Source organism: Piliocolobus tephrosceles, chromosome 10 (assembly GCF_002776525.5).
Source record: "Piliocolobus tephrosceles isolate RC106 chromosome 10, ASM277652v3, whole genome shotgun sequence".
In the NCBI taxonomy this organism is placed as follows: domain Eukaryota; kingdom Metazoa; phylum Chordata; class Mammalia; order Primates; family Cercopithecidae; genus Piliocolobus; species Piliocolobus tephrosceles.
In genome coordinates, this window is record NC_045443.1 from 87009768 (window position 1) to 87028181 (window position 18414).

The 18414-nt window shown below is 34.7% G+C and overlaps 1 protein-coding gene across 2 annotated transcripts in view; it reads right to left on the reverse strand.

Moving 5' to 3' along the window:
- Positions 1-361: 361 nt before the first annotated feature.
- The window catches only part of ATP2B1 (ATPase plasma membrane Ca2+ transporting 1), a 119112-nt gene continuing 101059 nt past the window's right edge, over positions 362-18414 (reverse strand). The window contains exons 16-21 of one of the 2 annotated variants that reach the window (XM_023221990.3): positions 16448-16639; positions 16008-16221; positions 15337-15548; positions 13618-13725; positions 11386-11568; positions 362-3587 (exon numbers count right to left, since the gene is read on the reverse strand). In XM_023221990.3, the coding sequence (XP_023077758.1) occupies positions 3276-3587; positions 11386-11568; positions 13618-13725; positions 15337-15548; positions 16008-16221; positions 16448-16639 (1221 nt within the window). In that variant the 3' untranslated portion in view covers positions 362-3275. The remainder of the gene's footprint in view (positions 3588-11385; positions 11569-13617; positions 13726-15336; positions 15549-16007; positions 16222-16447; positions 16640-18414) is intronic. The other variant, XM_023222075.3, reaches the window with a different exon arrangement.

The window sequence follows — 18414 nt, forward strand, 5'->3', positions numbered from 1 at the left end:
TCCCATAGAGTTCAGATAACTGGTATTGACAAGTATGGAAAATGAGATAAAAACAAGCTCTTAACAGCTAATGTGAAAAACTAATCTGTACTAAAACCAGCAGATTACATTCCCACAGACTGCAGAAATGATCTATTGTGCTATAAGGGTTGAGGACAGTGGGTAGGAGAGTAGGGACAATGTACCCACTCTCATTTTAGAGGCAAGATCATGCATATTATTAGAAGAGTGATTCACTGTAACACAACCATAACATTTCAAGTACATTATAGAATTTTCAATTAGATTTCTAAAATTTAAAGTAGAAAAAATTCCAAAATATTTTCCAATCAATATCAATATCCAAAAAGTTCAGTCCCCATTCAGAAACAGATAAACAGTATATTTATTAAATGAGTTAAGACAAATAAACTTTACAAATAGACAAATAATAAAAGGCTCAGTGGCTAAAATAGATGGTAAGCATCATTGAAAGAAATCAACACCATCACGGTATCTCAGTTGGCTTACACGTGTAAAAAGAAATTTTCAAAGAGCAATTTCACAGAAATGAAGCCAGTTTTTTTTCTCATAAACAAATCACCAATTCTTGGTTCAAAACTGACATCTGTTATGAAAATTACCATATCACATATTTGTAAGATGACAAGGAGTAACTCATCTTCAAAGTGCAAGTAAGTCTATTTACAACCACAAAAAAGGCAATGATGAGGAGAAAAGGATTTTTAAAAAATATACAAAGATTAAAAACATTTGGGATGCAAAATTAAACAATTTTTTGGTTAGAGGATAAAAGAGAAAAAGTGATTGAATTACAGATTTCAACTATACATACTTTATAATGGGATCCAAGATCTTTAACAGCTTGCTTGCATTTTTTTCTACTTACATAATGCTCTGGAAATTTCTGGTAGAAATTACAGTGTCTCAAAGAGAGAAATACACACTAAGCATGTCTTGCTACTACTTCATGGATGTCATAAGACCCGTTTATGGATTAGAGTTGGTGTAGAAAGCCATTGCCTTGAGTTGAAAAATGAATACTGTAAAAGCTCAATACAAATCCTCCAAAGCACATGCACTTCTAAGTCTTTTGGTAATTACATTCATATTTAAGCATAACCAAAATAAAAAAGAAAACTGAAAACATTTCCCTTTTCTCTATTCCCTATGCCTTGTAGGCTCTCCAGTTGATAGGGTCAATTTTTAGAGCTGAAAGGGTTCTTCGAGATAGTCCACCACCCTTATTTAGGGTAAATGATTTTCCCAAGATCATGCAGCACATTAATGGCAAAACCAAGACTAGAAACCAGATCTTGACTCCTAGTCTAATATGCTTTCCAGCATATCATGCTACCTCTTTTTTACAGTATGATTCATTATAAATACCTGATGAATCAATGTACAATTACAAATGCTGACAGAGCCAATGTGTTTCTAAGACTTGCAGAGGATTACTGCAAAGATTTGATGGTGAGAAAAAGATTTCCCCCACCCACCAAAAATATCAAGCACCATCAACTAAATGTTTCTTTGCTGGGTCAGCACTCTCAGTTATAGTAGTAGTCCTCGTAAACTTTATGTCAGCCTGAGGATTGTGTATCTGGTGAAATCTGGGCCCTAACACATGCCAGTTTCTAAAGGGTAAAGACAGAGGCAAAAAAGGGAAGAAGGTAGACAAAGGAAAGAAAAAGACAGCTAAAGAATCCAATTGGCTTAGAGGTGGGCATTCTAGCATATGGTTAATTATTGCATCTAAATTTTCATGTAATCTCATTTTATCTAATCTGTTATTTGGCCACTTAAGAATTAAAATACATGTATCAAAGACAATGGTGGTCATTATTATGTTTTTTACCTGTCAGACTATTTTAGACAAACCAAATTCAATGGAGAGTATGTCAAATGGCAAAATTGTGTTAATTTTCTTAATCTGATTCTATTAGATTACCAGCAAGGAATTAAAGCGGTACTTCATGGGGCTGTTACCATCTTGAAATTTATTCCAATTGTGGTCAAAAAGAACAGAATGATGCACTGTATATGTAGAATTGAGAAAAGAAGCTGAAATGTCTTTTAAAAAAACATTGCCATGAATTTATTTAATAAAAGGGCATATTTATTTATGTTTACAAACAAGTTTCAAAAACAAAAGGAAAACATGTATGCTTCTACTTATTAACCTTTTTCAAAATGCCAACAGCCCTCATGCTGTGTGAAGGTCTCTAAAGATTAGAAAAATCAATACAGTTCACTCACAGTTCACCAAGACATCACTGAACTAACATGTTTAGACAAAAACAAAAAGGACTAAGGTTCTCTTGTAGTTTGATAGTTTGATTTAATTTGATTTGCCTGAAATAACAAAAGCATTTCAAGCATCTTTCATTATGTAGTTGATGTCCTGCATTAAACAATCTACTAAATTCTGAACAAAAGGTTATTAGCAAGTTTTCAAAAATTTTAAAAATTAAACAGTTGCTTCAAAACCATTAAGTAGTAAATGTATTTAAGAAACTAATTAGGACAGATGTCATAACTTCATTTAGAACACCACTGCTCATGTTTTTTTGTTTTGTTTTGTTTTTTCATTTTTTTTAAACAAAGCATTAGTGTTATCTATTTGGCTATTAGTATTAGCAATTTATCTACAATATTTAACAAGGTAAATTGTAGGCAAAAATTTAGTACAGTTTCAATAGAAACACCCCTTTTTTTTTTTTCCTGAAAATACAGCAGTATTTGAAGGACTAATTTTTCTCTGCATCAGTTATAAGGAAGCTTCCCATCTATGAACAGGAACAAAAAAAGTATCTACAAACCTTGTAAACAGATCTGTATCATTTATAAACATAAATAATCCAAATTATTAACAGCCAACAGCAGAAATTAAAGTATCAATTCAACGATCCAGGGCTCTTTGTCTTGCCCAGTTTTACTCCTCCCTCTCTCCCATCCACGACTGAGATAAACTAAAGCTCTGCTAATACACTGTTCAGGACCATGCTTGGGTTCTACTGATGATCCACGGGTCACTTACGCTGAGCTACTGTTTATCTGTCAGTTCATTTCTCCCACCCCCCAAAAAGCACCCTCAGTCTGGCAGAAAGCTTTGCTTTTTTTTTTTTAAAAAAATAAATCTACATTCGTACAAGTGTGTCTTCTGTTGAAGTCCAAAGACAAGAATACTAGCTTGTCCATCACAATATGTGAAAAGACCCAGTTTCGATTTGTTTCTTTACAATGCAGCTAGTGTGTTAACATTCAGCTTACAATCAGAGTGATGTTTCCAAACTATGTAGTGGGCTTCCTGGGGATGAAGAGGTAGCAGACTTGTTCATTTCTATTGTAAGGTGAATTCCACTGTCAACAGCATTGTTATTTTTGTTGGGAGAGGGTGGAGGACTGGAGTTACGTTTTGTAGGAGCATCATCTTCAGCATCAGTGTCATCAATAAGGGGGATATGAGGCTCTGAATCTTCTATCCTAAACTCAGGATGTGTCATAAAGTTGTGAATCGAACTTCTTGATTCCGGTTTTTCTAACCCTTCATATAAAGAACTACGAAATGCATTCACCACTCGAATCTGTAAATATCAGAAAACACAGAAAGATATCAGTACACTATTAACAACTTGAAAATGGTTCATTTATGAGTTTGAATCCACAAACAGCTAGGTATGAGTGAATCATATTTGCATGTAATGCAGTGGAACTTGCAATACACTGTAAAAAAATGAATATTTTAGTAAGACACTACAGAACAACAAAACCACATACTCTAAGAATTAAGAGGTAAATAATTCAAGTAATATTAAGAAAATCTCATTGTCATTGGCTAAAAATTTAATAGCCATTTTATAGGATTATTTTCCCTAAAAGAACAAAATCAAACAGAACAAAACAAAACAAAAACTTAACCATACACAAGCTTAGCTGATTTTTTAAAAATTAAAAATAATGCATTTTGAAAACAACTCAAGTAAGTTAAACAAATCAAGCACAAAGGGTTACTATTTATCATGCTAGGAATTAGGGTGTCACCGACCATGAAAAAGCCAAGCAAATATAAGCTGAATGCCACAATGAACTCACATCTACCCCACTACTCCCTTAATTAAAAATAAAAATAAGAACAAAACCCAAATAAATGTCTATAAAATGCCATTAAACAGCTATAAATATTTGAGTATATGCCATTTGTCTATCATTTGTCTATAAAGTGTTAGTGTTTTTCTCTGTAACAGATTAAAACTTAAATCAATTATTACAGTTATCTGGAAAGAACAGATCAAAAACAAAAACAAATCCTCTGGGATTCTTCTGGGAAAAATTTCCCAAGAAGACACAAAGTGTTAAAAGGTTTCTAGTATTTTCACCCCTAAACAGATAGCTCAACAATTCATCTTCCTTCTCAGTGTGCTGTATAAATGAAAAAGGTTAATGGGCAATGAAACTTAAAAACATCAGTGCACACACTGACATTCAGTGCTATTAACTCAAGCGTCATTCAGATTTAGGAAAAAAAAAGGACAAAATCCAAGTAGTTGAGCATTTACAACGTATTAATTCAAATACAGTGTTTGCTTTTGCTTTGATTCTAATAAATCCTGTTTAGTAATAAAGACATCCTTTACTCATTGTTAAGAGAAGTAACACTCTGATATTCTAGAAAAAAGATGCAGTCACCAAATTCATCTCATAAGACAGCAATAATGAATAAATCAATACATTTATTCAAATGAACATGTGAATGCATTTAAAAAATGTGATGTAGAGTTTAGGGCCATGCACCCACATCTCACCTTCAAGTTGTCTTTCCTTATTTACCAAGCCCTATTTGCAAGCTGCTTTAGTCCATATTCACTTAGCCCTTTATATAGAGAGTACAGCATAGTCAACTGAGAAATACAAAAGCAAAATGTCTGGGTGTAAATTCCAGCTCTGCCACTTACTACCCGAGGAACCTTGGTCAAACAGGTTTCTTCAACTATAAAATGGGAAATAGCAATGGTACTTGCCTTACGGGGTTGTTGTGGGAGATTAAATTCGTTAGCACACTACAAACTAAAAACAGTGTTAGGTCACAAGTATTGAGGCCAGGGCTTCTCGAACTTTAATGTGCATATAAATTAGCTGGGGATCTTGTTAAAATGCAGATTCTGATTCAGCAGGGGCCTGAGGTCCTGCATTTCTAACAACCTCCAAGGTGATGCTGAAGCTGCTGGCCCATGATCCACACTTGGAGCAGCAAGCCATCTACTCTATAAAGTCTTGCAACTTTACCATCTTTCATAATTCTATTCTATTGCTTGTACTTTAGTTCCTTAATTTGACAGATGAATAGCAGCAAATATTTTTCAATTTCTTTTATTGCTCTTGTTCCCCTTCCCCTTTACTAAGATGTAAAGTGTTCTACATATGGAATGTAAACAATGCTTGCTAAATGTAACGTTATAGTAATTCATTCAGTGTTTTATTGTGAAGTCTTAATATTCACATTTTATGCATGTGAACATTCAGCAAGTATCCTGACTGTCCTAATAACAAACTGTAAAGCTTAAAATGCAAAAGGATAACTTCTTAAAAAAAAAAAATTGTTGGTATCAGCAGCCTGTAGGCACGGAGGAGAATACAAACTAGAGAATCAGCCAGCAAACTTGACGGGTGATGAGAACTGTTCAAGACAACCCTGAAGATGTTGCTTGTTTGATAAAGCTGCTGGTGCTGCAGATACTGAAGACAGAACAACAGTTAAGCTTTCTGTGTATGTGTGTGTTTTCCGTCTTTCTTTGTAATCAGTCTGGGTATAAAAGTGAGCAGTGTAGAATCGGGGGAAATAAATCTACTTTTTAAACATGTTAAATGTGGAAAATATGTAGAGCTCAGAAGAAAGGTATAAACTTAAGTTAGAGATTTGAGTTAGTGAAGCTCTAAGAGGGGCAGAGTGTAAAGGTGAGGGCAACAAGTGTATGTGCACACACAATTACACACACACACCAGTGGCAGGCAAAATCAGATTAAATTCCTTCTTAGCAAAACTTCCAATTCTGCAAAGATTTTTCCTATCTGAAAGAATTTACTGAAACAATATTAGAGATTTTTTTTTCTAACCACTTCATAAATAATAAAACTGAGCAACAGAGAGGATGAGTGGCTGACTTGTTAAGGAACTCCTAATTAGAGCTAAAGAGTCTTAAAATCTAGGTTTCTGGGCTCCCAATTCCAGGTTCCTTGGAAGTCAAGAGAAGACAAAAACATGCGAACATTTACTTTATCACCAACTTCACTTGAATAAAACATTCCATAAGATTAAGATTAATGCTTCCTTTGCCTGACACATCTATTTAAGCTACATGACTAGTTAGTTTCAGCACATTACTAGGCCAGCTCAGCAATGCTCAAAAGCAATTCAATTTTCAAAGAACAGTTCTTGAGATACATACAATAAAGCTCAGATTAACCAGGAATCATCAAACCAGATTTGTTTTACTTTCTACTTACAAAGAACATAAGAAAGCACTCTTGATCCGAGGCATGACACTGAGCTGGCTTACACCTGACTCTGATCTTTATTACTTTCTGTATGTGACATTCTCACAGTACAATAGCTGTGAGGAAAATAATTTTGTGCACAATACTTTAGGTAGGAAGGAAACTATATTAATATCATAAATAATTTGATTTAAGCAGAAATATAAGTAAACTTAAATACAGGCTTTTGTTAAATCCAAGCCTATTTATTTTATCCAGTTTTAAAATTCAATTCCTATTTATTATCTATTTAAACCTACTCTGTGGAGCATACTTACACCCCTCGAAATTATCAGAATTAAGAAAAATTCAGTAATTCTTATGTCAAAAATATTCTGTAAAAGTAAATTATTCAACAGAGAAAAAAACTCCCAAAAATACTGCATAAGCATATATGGTAAACAAAAAAACTGAAGTGATTATCATAATCATGAAGTAATTTTAAGAAACTGAAAATGATTATCAAGGTAAACAATATATGAAATATAACAAATCAAGATCATGTACCTACAAAACCAATTTTTGTAAATACCATCCTAACTTTTGATAGCAGAAAATAACATTGTTTACTGCCCAAAATATTGTACAGAAGAGAGAGCTCTAAAATACTAATCATAAGCCAATAAATCTTACCTTCTACAACAAATTGCCCACTTCTAAAATTTGTTTTCACTATTACTTTTCTATGTGCACTAATTGCAATGGCACAGTAAAAGATACTCTGCAACTAGAAACAAAATTCTAGATTGTTTTTCCAAAGTTGGGTACTTGCATATTAAATTATCTCAAAAGGAGACCCACCTGTGTAATGTCTTTATCTATCTGGAACAGGGGTTGGTAAACTTTTTCTGTGAAGTGCCAGACAGTAAAATATTTTAGGTTTTGTGAGTCATACAGTCTGTCACAATTATACAACTCTGCCCTTATAGTGAAAAATCTGCCACAGGTAATACTTAAATGAATGGGCAGTGTTGCATTCCAATAACAACTTATTTCCAAAAATAGGCAACAGGCTAGATTTGGCCCATAAGCTGTAGTTTGCTCCTCCTCCACCTAGAAAACCAAATTTTCTCTCAATTTCTCATTTCCAGGAATGTGTAGTTATTTATTCAGGAAAAAAAAAGTCTACTAATGGTAAAAACTGGTGTTAGAATGATATACTTTATAAATAGAAAAAAACTACAGAATGTTTTCTCTAGAGACCTGTAAGAGTGAAGATCTGACTAATAAATGAAGGGGAAAAGGTCTCTTCAGAGATGTCTGAGTCTAGCATTTGACAAAGTCAAAATCGATTCTTCTATTTTAGCTAAGCAAGGTCACCCAATAAAGGTTAAAGAAATGTGACACCCACAGGTAGTTTTAAAACTATTCCATATTAGGGCAGAAACACAGTGATGAAATGAAATATTTCATTAAATATATTAACATAATTCTATATATTGGCTGATGTTCTGTACCACCTAAGACAATGCTCCACCAACAAGGTTGAAAGACATTTATGGTAACAGCAACATAATTACTGCAACTCTTGGTGTATAATGACAACTGTATTAACAAGATATGATTTAGTCCCTGGATAACTCCAAGAACATAGGACACAGAATGAAGAAGTAAACATCTCAAACCTCGATAAAGCAACAACTACAAACCTTCCTTTGCTACTCTCTTAAATGCACCTTTACTTCCCTGAAGTATCTGCTCCCCTAGCCACATGGGCTCAGAAACTCAAGAGATTTCATATGAACAGTGCATCAGAAAAAAAGAGCCTGGGGTGGATGTGCAGAGGTGTGTGTGTATATGTGTCTGCCTGTCTGTCTTAAGACAGTTTATGATTGCTTTGATATTTAATATAAAGCTTGGAACACATTCAGACTGAGAAATATTAGTATACCTAAAGTCATCTGATATCCCTCCAAATGAAAAAAACAATTACTTAAAATATTGGTAAATAAAAATGAATAGGATACACATCACCTATGAGATAAACTTGCCAAAAAAGTGTAATATGAAGCTAACCAGTAGGACTCAATCAGACAAATCTGGAATGTAGAACCCTTCATAAGACAATTCACCTGGATTTTTCAAAAGTCAATGTCATAAAAAATAAAGGCAAGGAATGAATCCAGGTTGGAGACCAGACTCATAACACACATACTGTCAGTAATTATTTTGGATTAAAAACGTTATAAAGGAAATTCTGGAGGCAACCAGAGAAATCTGAATACTGTCTGTTAGATAATATGGTATCAGTGTTAAATTTCTTGGATAATAAAGTATGATTATATATGGGAATTCTTAGGTACATGCTGAAGTATTTAGGGATAAAACGCCGTGGTATCTGCCGTTTTCAAATGGCTCAGAAAAAAAGTTATATTAGTATACAGATAAAATAGTGTCATAAAATATTAAGTGGTAAATCCAAGTGAAAGATTTTCATGTATTAATTTTTCAACATGTCTGTAGGTTTGAATTTTTCAAATTTAAAATTTTGAGGGAAGGGAGTCTATCAGGATAAAGTCTGAGTTTGGCTCCTTCTTGTGGGGTATAAATAGATGCTTACTTCCATTTCAGCTTTCCTTAGTTTATTACTCTTTCAGTACCAGACTATTATCAATCCCTTAGTTTATTCCTCTTTTAGTACCAGATTATAATCACCGAGGCCTCATTTGGTAAATTCTATCAAGAGTCATCTTGAGAGTCACCTCCTTCAGGCAATTTTTCTTGACTTTCCAGGGTAGGCTAAGGACCCTGTTATGACAGTTTGTGTTTTACTACCGTGTAGAAATTTCTAACTATTTGTTTTTGTCCTCTACTAGACTGCAGGTTCTAGAGGTTCCAGCATAGTTCTGACATATGGTAGGCCTTCCATAAAGGCTTATAGAACATTTACCATCTAAGGCTAGGTGGTAAGGAGCTCTAGAGAGAGAGGTATAGTTTGAAATCCATAGATACAGGGAGGAAGAGGCATTTTTACTGTACCAGGCGTAAAGCCAGGCAATTTATGGTTACCATTTTATTCAGGTAGGTAATTTTTAAAAGGAAGAGTTTTAGCTGTCCCTGTATGTAATTTTAATATCTTAATGTTAGAGGGTCACTTGAAACACTTGTGTGCACTTTGCTTTACATCATGCGGCCTCTGCTTATTAGCCATAGACAAGTTATTTAAACTCTAAGGCAGTTTTCACACCTGTAAAACAGGGACAGTTCTTACTGTGCCTGTTTCACCACATTTTTTAAAATATCAAATAAAAATATGCTTAACTAAATAGGGAACAAACAGGCATTAAGTAGAAAGTCTGCACTGTTTTCTCCCTTAATTCATCCTCTCTGCAGCTTCTCAAGGTTCCTCTAGTCCTTTGCTGGCTGGAGACCAAAGGGAGAAGATAGGTCTCTGTCTACTTCAAGGCTAACCTTAGGTATCGCCATAAATTTTTGGGATGAGGTTGGGTTTACATCTTTAATGCCTCCAACATATTCGAGAATGCACCATGAATTCTCAGTAATATTTATAGCTTATAAGGCCTTTACAAAGTTTGCTATTTACTAAAAACCTAAAAGAAAATGTTATTTTAGTCAATTACTGAAAATTACAATATTTATTGGTTCAACAATAATATACTTTCCTACTTCTACTGAAACTTAACAGAATATTTCTTATCTATGATGCAATTTTTAACTAAATTGACTATACAAATGGAAAAAACCCACCCCAAACCATAAATTCCACAGGAAGTTTTAAAATTTACAGTGATTTCCCCCGAAACCACCCTACAGCCAAACAACAACAACAACAACAACAAAATCAAAGACAAAGTACAGGTTAAGAAGGCAAGCAACTGGCTATACATACTGAAAACTTGTCTTCAGGCTACTAACTTACTTTCCAAATTGGACAAAAGTCAAAATGCTAAGTTTATTCTTAGCTTTGAAAATGCAATTTCCTGGTTCTGTTAGATGAGTTTCAAATCACATGCTTTTAGGAACCATGCAGTATAAACATGTTTAAAGGCATATACTCAAAAATTTATAGTAGTTTCACAAGTTCTAAGCTACAATTTTATTCCCCATATTAACTATCAGAGTTAGCACAGAGACAAGCTCACAGATTGCATCTAATCTTTGGTTGCAATTGTTCCACCTGTTGTCTAGCCCTCTAAGAAATAAAACAACAACGACAACACTTTGAGGTCTCAATCCACTTTACGAAAAGAAAGCTTTATGAAAAAGCCTGAACAATGAATTCAAACATTAAGGAGAAAATGAGAAACGTTAGGTGTGTGAAGTAGGAAATGTTAATTTCATGCACTTAGGAACACACACTCACACCCCACAGTAGTAGAAGCAGTAGAAGAGGAAAACACTACATGTGTAGGGGTAGAAATATTTGTTACATCATGATGCTGGCTGGCGATGGAGGGTTGCCGCCTTAGAGCCCCCTGAATGGAACTTCCACTCTGGAAAGCATTCACTACATCCATCTGCAAGGAATCAGAGATTGTGACAGCTTGCTCAGCAAGAGAGAGAGAGAACAAGAGAAAGGACCATTCCATCTATCAACATATAAAAAGAAAAAGGCACTTTTAACAAAGCTTATAGGCAAGAATAGCATTTTGAGATGAAGTGGGGGGTGGGGGAGCTAGGAAAAAAGGAGCTTAGGGGCATATAGACACATTCTTTCATAATCAGTTAAAAGTTTCACTCATTCCAGGCACCAGGATTACTTTTCAAGAGAATACAATTTGTGGGTTGGGAAGGCTAGAGAGGAAGTTTAAGAAGTACACTCGAATCTCCTCCCCAGGTCAAAAAGCCCTGGCTCCCATCATCTCTCCTACCTCTCTACCAGGCCCATACCTGTGTTTGGATTCTGTTCAGACCTCTAAACCACAAGATTTGGCCACGCCGCAACTCCCTTTCAGCATGATCAATTTCTTCAACATCCTCCGCTAATTCCTCCTCAGGTATTTCTTCCTTTTGTGTTCCATGACCAGCTTCTTTGAGGAATTTTAAACGGCTAGTTGGAATTGTTGAAATAAGCTACAACACAGGGGAATGAACTTAGAAATAAATCATATCAAGTAAAGGTAAGCTGATCAACTGTAATACTAAAGGTACTACAAATGGTCAGAGTATTCGACTATCTTTACCAACGAAGTAATGGGATCCTGTTGATTAGTCTTTCTCTCCCAGAGCAAAACACATTCTTCTCTTAGCTACACAAAATATTTGAGTTTGAAGGGTAAAAAGTTTTCCTAAATGGAAATTAACCTGATTACATTTTTCACATTTTCATCAGGACATTCAAGACAGTACATTTTAAAACCATGGTCTGATATATGTATTTACTTAAAGTCCTATTTATTTCGAATACAATGAAAATGGCAGCTGGTCTTACTAGATGCAAAACATGTTTACATTTCATTAATGCTGTCAGAGTTCAAGGAGAAAAAATGTATAAAAATTTTAAAAAATCATCAAGGTTACATTGAAAATAGTTTTGTTGATTAAGTATTTTTTAAAAATGCAACAGTTTAAAATTAGATTAGTACTGATTGATGATGCCAAACAAAAACAGATGCCCCAGAAAACACAAAGGATACAAGAAACACCAATACACGTGTATTAGCTTATGTGTTAACATCCATTCTTTAAGGCAGCAGCTGGGTTTGTCAGGGAGAAACAAGCATGTAGTCAGCTATAGAATCTGCTTGGAGAACTTCTAGTACACCCACTTCATTTCACCAAGGTGAAATAGGCTTCAAGGCACATAAAGTGACTTGTTCATGGAGTGACTAGGAACCTAGGTCTCCTGACCACCAAAGGCAGTGCTTGTTCTATTATGGTACACTTAGTATGGGTCCTACTTAAAAGATGATCTCTATTAATGAGGTATTCAAAATGGATAAGAAACCTCCGAACCTAGAAATATAATTAAGAAAAAGAAGAGATAAAAAGATGTAAAGATTGAGCTAAATTTATGGAAACCCTGAAAGTCTGGCTTCACTGATTTGCAGAATAACAATAAATTAGCTTATGCAAATTATATGCCATAAAATATATTAACCTTCATTTATGAAAATGTTAGTATAGATTTTCTATAACTTAGTTTTATAGTAATGGGCTTAAAATGAACAATGCATAAATCATTATCACCTACATTTAAAAAATAATGACATGCATTTGCAAGTAAGCTGCCTATAGTAAATATGAGGTATATCTCTTATTTCAGGCACTTTATTTTATACATACACTGTTAAAGCTATTCAATTCAAATCTAAAACATCATTTTGTGACCCCTTTTTCCAGGTAACATTATTTTTATAAAAACATTCTCTAAGGTCAGTTTTTCCTATGCTGCATATTAGATTAAATTACAGAACAAAATGACAAAGTAAGTGTATGTATTTCTTACTTTTTTTTTGAGACGAAGTCTCGCTCTTCTCCCCTAGGCTGGAGTGCAATGGCACAATCTCGGCTCACTGCAACCTCCGCCTCCTGGGTTCAAGCGATTCTCCTGCCTCAGCCTCCCAAGTAGCTGGGATTATAGGCACCTGCCACCATGCCCGGCTAATTTTTGTATTTTTAGTAGAGATGGGGTTTCACCATGCTGGCCAGGCTGTTCTCGAACTCCTTACCTCAGGTGATCCACCCGCCTCGGCCTCCCAAAGTGCTGGGATTACAGGTGTGAGCCACCACGCCCGGCCATGTATTTTCTACATTTTTGTAAAAAATTTTTTTCTGAAAATGTAAAAATAGGTTATAGAGTAAAAGATACAGATATTAGCATCCTAACCAGTTATAAATACATCATTTTTAACAACTGCTACAAAACTTGTTCTAAAAAACAAGTAAAAAAACCACATAAAAAGTTAGGATAGTATTTTATAGTACAGGCATAATCATAATGAACAAGTGACATACTGGAACTATATACAACATTAAAAAAACTTATCTTTGAATTCCCTCTCTTTACTCACCATGTTAACGATTTAGAATCAAGTAAGGAAACTGTTAAAGAAAATCACACTAAAAATTTAAAAAAAAAGAATCACTTTAAGTTTAAGCAAAAACTAATGAGACTTTTACCTGGCCCCAGAGTAACGTTCCCATTCCTAGGAATATTGACCATAGCCACTGTTCTATTGAAAGTTCTGAACAACTGAAAGGTTTTCCACCAAACTGCACAATTATTATCTGGAGGAATAATCAAGAGTAAATTTACTTAAATCTTAAATTTAAAAATTCATATACTTTAAAAAATATCAAATTTATGTCCTCTAAAATAAGGTGAACAACCATTATTCTGATGAAGTGTATTATATTAGTCACAACTGAAAATAAGACAACTGAAACAGACCTTTCCTCTTTCCCCTCCAGGGAAAGGGTTCCCTCTTACAAAAAAAGACAACTGAAATAAAGTAAAATTTTGCCCAATGTTTTTAATGCATGCGTATTTCATGTTTAAATTATGCTTACTAAAAAGTAAAATTCTTATGACGAAGAAGAATAACTTTATGTTTCCAATATAACCCCAAGCAACTATATTCCCCTGTATTTAGTACAATTCTTCAAATAATTTATGCCTTTCTCAAAATATAGTACTCTTTTGTAGAAAAGACTGTATGTTACTGGAAAAATATACAATATTTTAAAAATTCCACATAGCTGTTTATTTCTACTTAACATTTAGACCTATTAAGATAAATACAAACAGACTGTAAGAGAAGAAAGGCACCTTGCAAAGTTCTATGAAATATGGGCTAACTCAGGTGAAGTGATCTCAGATTTGCTCTCCTTTATGAAAAGAATGAGGCCTGATGATGAACATAAATTCGTAATACAGTGCTTATGCTTTGCTTGTTATCTAAAAAGCCTAAAATAGTGTGCATGGAAATATTAAGAATTAACTGGGGTTGGGTGTGACAACTCATACCTGTAATTCTAACACTTTTGGAGGCTGAGGTGAGAGGATCGCTTGAGCCCAGGAGTTCACGACCAGCCTAGGCAACACAGCAAGACCCTATCTTAATCAAAAAATAAATAAGTTTTTAAAAAAGAATCAAGTAACAATATTCATCCTCCTGTGAGTCTGACAGGGTTCTCTCTGATATGGCAGTTAAGTAGTTCCCAAATATTAAAATCAAAAATAATTTTGGAAGTTAATATTTTAAAACTTTAAAGTTACAATTCCTTTCTTTTTAGCTCTACTTCATTCAAATTCAAGTGATTTTTACTTCTCATTTCCACTATTTTTTAAGTTAATCTGTATACTTGTACAGATAGATTTCTAACTGCTTTGTTAGTAGCCCAATTAGATAATAACTGATTTGACAATCAGGTCTGGATTTTAGTAGAGATATAAAACTGAAGTAATTTTCTTTTATAAATCAAGAAAATAATGAGCATGAAAAGAGTTCAATATTTATTTGCACAAGTGATCTTAATTATTTTTAAATTTAAACTTGATCTTTTTTTGGTATAATGTGGGATGTAAAAAGAATACTAAAATGCTGGGGAAACAATTAATGTGATTGGCTGGCTTTGTTTCCTAAGAAATAATATCTTTCACTTTATAGTTGGAAGAAATACAACCGTTTGCCTAGTTGGTTGTGGCATTTACTTCTAAGAACCAGAGATTCAGTTCTCATATTCTTTAACATATACCTTAAATCACCATGATACTATAGATGTCACCAAGGCAATAGTTCCACACATGTTCCACACAAGTGATTGCTAGAACAAGCTGTTTACCTAATGTCTCCCATATAACAGGGAAATTTGAAACTATCTTTTCCAATTACCCACCTGTACCACAAAAGTTCCTAAAACAATTGTGCAGAAGATGGCATTGTTAAAGATTCCTTCAAATACATTTCTTTCACCATGAATTTTCCGGGCATTTATTTCGTTGAAAAGTTGCATCAGCACAAAGGTATTAAAAACAATAGTATAATGTTCTGAAGGAGGTGCATGCAAAGGAGCATTTCTTCCACTATCAATGTCAAAAAACTTTTCTCCTGAAAGAATGAAAAATGACTATTTTGTAATTATCATACCAAATAAGATTTCAAGGAGGTATACAAAGTAAAACTTACCTAGACTTTTTATTTTATCTGAAATGGCAGCACGGAAGGAGCTGGAAGAAACCTGGGATTATCTAGTACAACTCTCTTATTTTATAGACAAGGAAACAGAAGCTCCCAAAACTATGGTGACAATCTCAGGATCACATATCTAAATTAGTGGAGAGCCAGGATAAGACATCAGGACTCTTTATTCTCCCCCTACTATCTATCTTATTGTCTCCCCAAATTTACTAAGCACTCACTGATACAGAAAAAGAAATTAAAGATAAATGGGAAGTCAGGAACAGAACTTAGGCTCTTGAAAATTTATAACATTATAACATCTTGGATGATTAGTTTGGGAAAGAAACAATTAATTGAAGCTTTATTTATTAGACACTGAATTCTTACCAGCAAATAAGAGTGTAAAGACTACTACAAGTTGATAGAATGCATGACCCAAAATATTCTTCATCATTGTACGTGAGATGAGAGGCTTATTTCTACCATAAGGTTTCCGAAGCAAGAGAGACTCAGTGGGTGGTTCCGTCGCCAGAGCCAGGGAAGCGAGCGTATCCATTATGAGGTTTACCCACAGCATCTGCACAGCCTTAAGCGGTGAGTCCTAGAAAAGATATGTTTCCTAATAGACATTCACAACTACTCAGGGACTTAGCAACTCTCAGGAAGCCTTTAGGGTTTAAAAACTTGAGAAACAGAACAGGATTATATTTTTATATTGACTAACCTAAAATATTAAGCTTCAGCTTAAATATTAAGTATTTTTAAAAAGGCATTTTATGTACTTTTATTTAAAGTGAATAAGTTTTAATAGACAAATCATCACCTACTTGAGTAATACAGGCGCCCGTAAAAGCAACAATCACTGCTACTACATTAACAGTAAGTTGGAACTGAAGGAATTTTGAGATGCTGTCGTAGACATTTCGTCCCCACATAACTGCTTTAACAATGCTTGTAAAGTTGTCATCTGTGAGAATAATATCAGATGCTTCTTTAGCTACATCAGTTCCAGCAATACCCTGTTAAAAAAATTTTGTGAATTAGACTAAATGTTTTAACTTTCAAATAGTCAAAAAATATACAATTAATAAACAAAAGTTTACAACTATATCTAATAAATATTGACTTAAATTTACATTAAAAGAAGGTAACAGAGTTATTCTAAGATATTACTAGGAAAGACATTCTGGTTTAGCGGAAATCAAACAAAGAATGAAGTATTAAAAATAAGGTTCAAGTTGGGCTAAAAATGGAGGAATGAACAAAGACATTACTCAAGTTCCTTCCAAAAGCCACACAAAAAGGTATATATTAATAAAAAGCAAACAAACTCTATGAAGACCAAGTTAAGAGGAAAAGGAGATGCTACCAAAAAAAAAAAAAAAAAAAAGAGCTGAAAGCAGACAGCCAAATGCTAAGTAACTCAGCAGACACAAGAAAGCTGAATCGTAATCCACGGGTAGAGAAAGTAGAAGTAGCCCCCTTTCTCCCCGACCACAGAACCCTCCTGCACAGCTTCGGACTTGGTAGAGTTACATGGCACTGGAAGTAGGGGTGAAGGTAGCAATAAAAAAAGGAAGATCTTTTGAAAGTCTACTGAAGACGCATTTAGAACCTTCAAACTAGTAACAATGTTATCAACAAGAGAATGGGGCAATTAATAAATTGTAGATTAATAAAATGAGTGAACTACAACTATATTAACATAAATGATCTCACAAACATAATGCTGAATAAAGATGAACTCAACACATAATGTATGATTCTTCTGTACAAAGTTCAAAAACAGGCAAAAGGAATAATCTTCAGGATACTGGTTATCTCTGCAGAGAGATAAGGCAGTAATTAAAAGGGAGTAGGATTTGCTAAAAAATTATCAAAAAGCTAACCCTCAAAACCCCGCTACGGGCTGAAAGTATTCCCCAAATTCATGTCTTGGAAATGTAATCTTCAATCAGCAAAGTGCAGACATGGAAACTCAGAGGTGATATCATGATGAAGGCTCTGACTTCATGTATGGATTAATGTCATTATCTTGGGAGTGGTTTCATTATCAAGAGTGAATTCATTATAAAGGTGAGTTTGACCCCCTCTTGCTTTTGTGCTCACTTGCAATGTTCTCTTGCCCTTCTCCCACGACATGATGCAGCATGAAGGCCCTCACCAGATGCTGGCACCCTGGTTCTTGGATTTACTTACCTCCAGAACCTGACGTCAAAGAAACTTTTATTGTTCATGAAATACTAAGTCTTAGATACTCTGTTATCACAATACAAAATGGACTAAGACAAACCTTTTCTCAAGAAGCAGCAGTCTCAAGATGACTCCCCCAGATAAGGGAGTAAACCAAAGATGATGATGCAACTGAATTCGTGAAGTACAAGATCCAACACAAATGAGAGATAGGCCGGGCGCGGTGGCTCAAGCCTGTAATCCCAGCACTTTGGGAGGCCGAGATGGGCGGATCACGAGGTCAGGAGATCGAGACCATCCTGGCTAACACGGTGAAACCCCGTCTCTACTAAAAAATACAAAAAACTAGCCGGGCGAGGTGGCAGGTGCTTGTAGTCCCAGCTACTTGGGAGGCTGAGGCAGGAGAATGGCGTAAACCCGGGAGGCGGAGCTTGCAGTGAGCTGAGATCTGGCCACTGCACTCCAGCCTGGGCGACAAAGCGAGACTCTGTCTCAAAAAAAAAACACTTTCACACTTCAGACTGGGGTTTTCCTCTGAAAAATCTAAAAGTCTTCTTTTTTTTTTGAGACAGAGTTTCGCTCTTGTTGTCCAGGCTGGAGT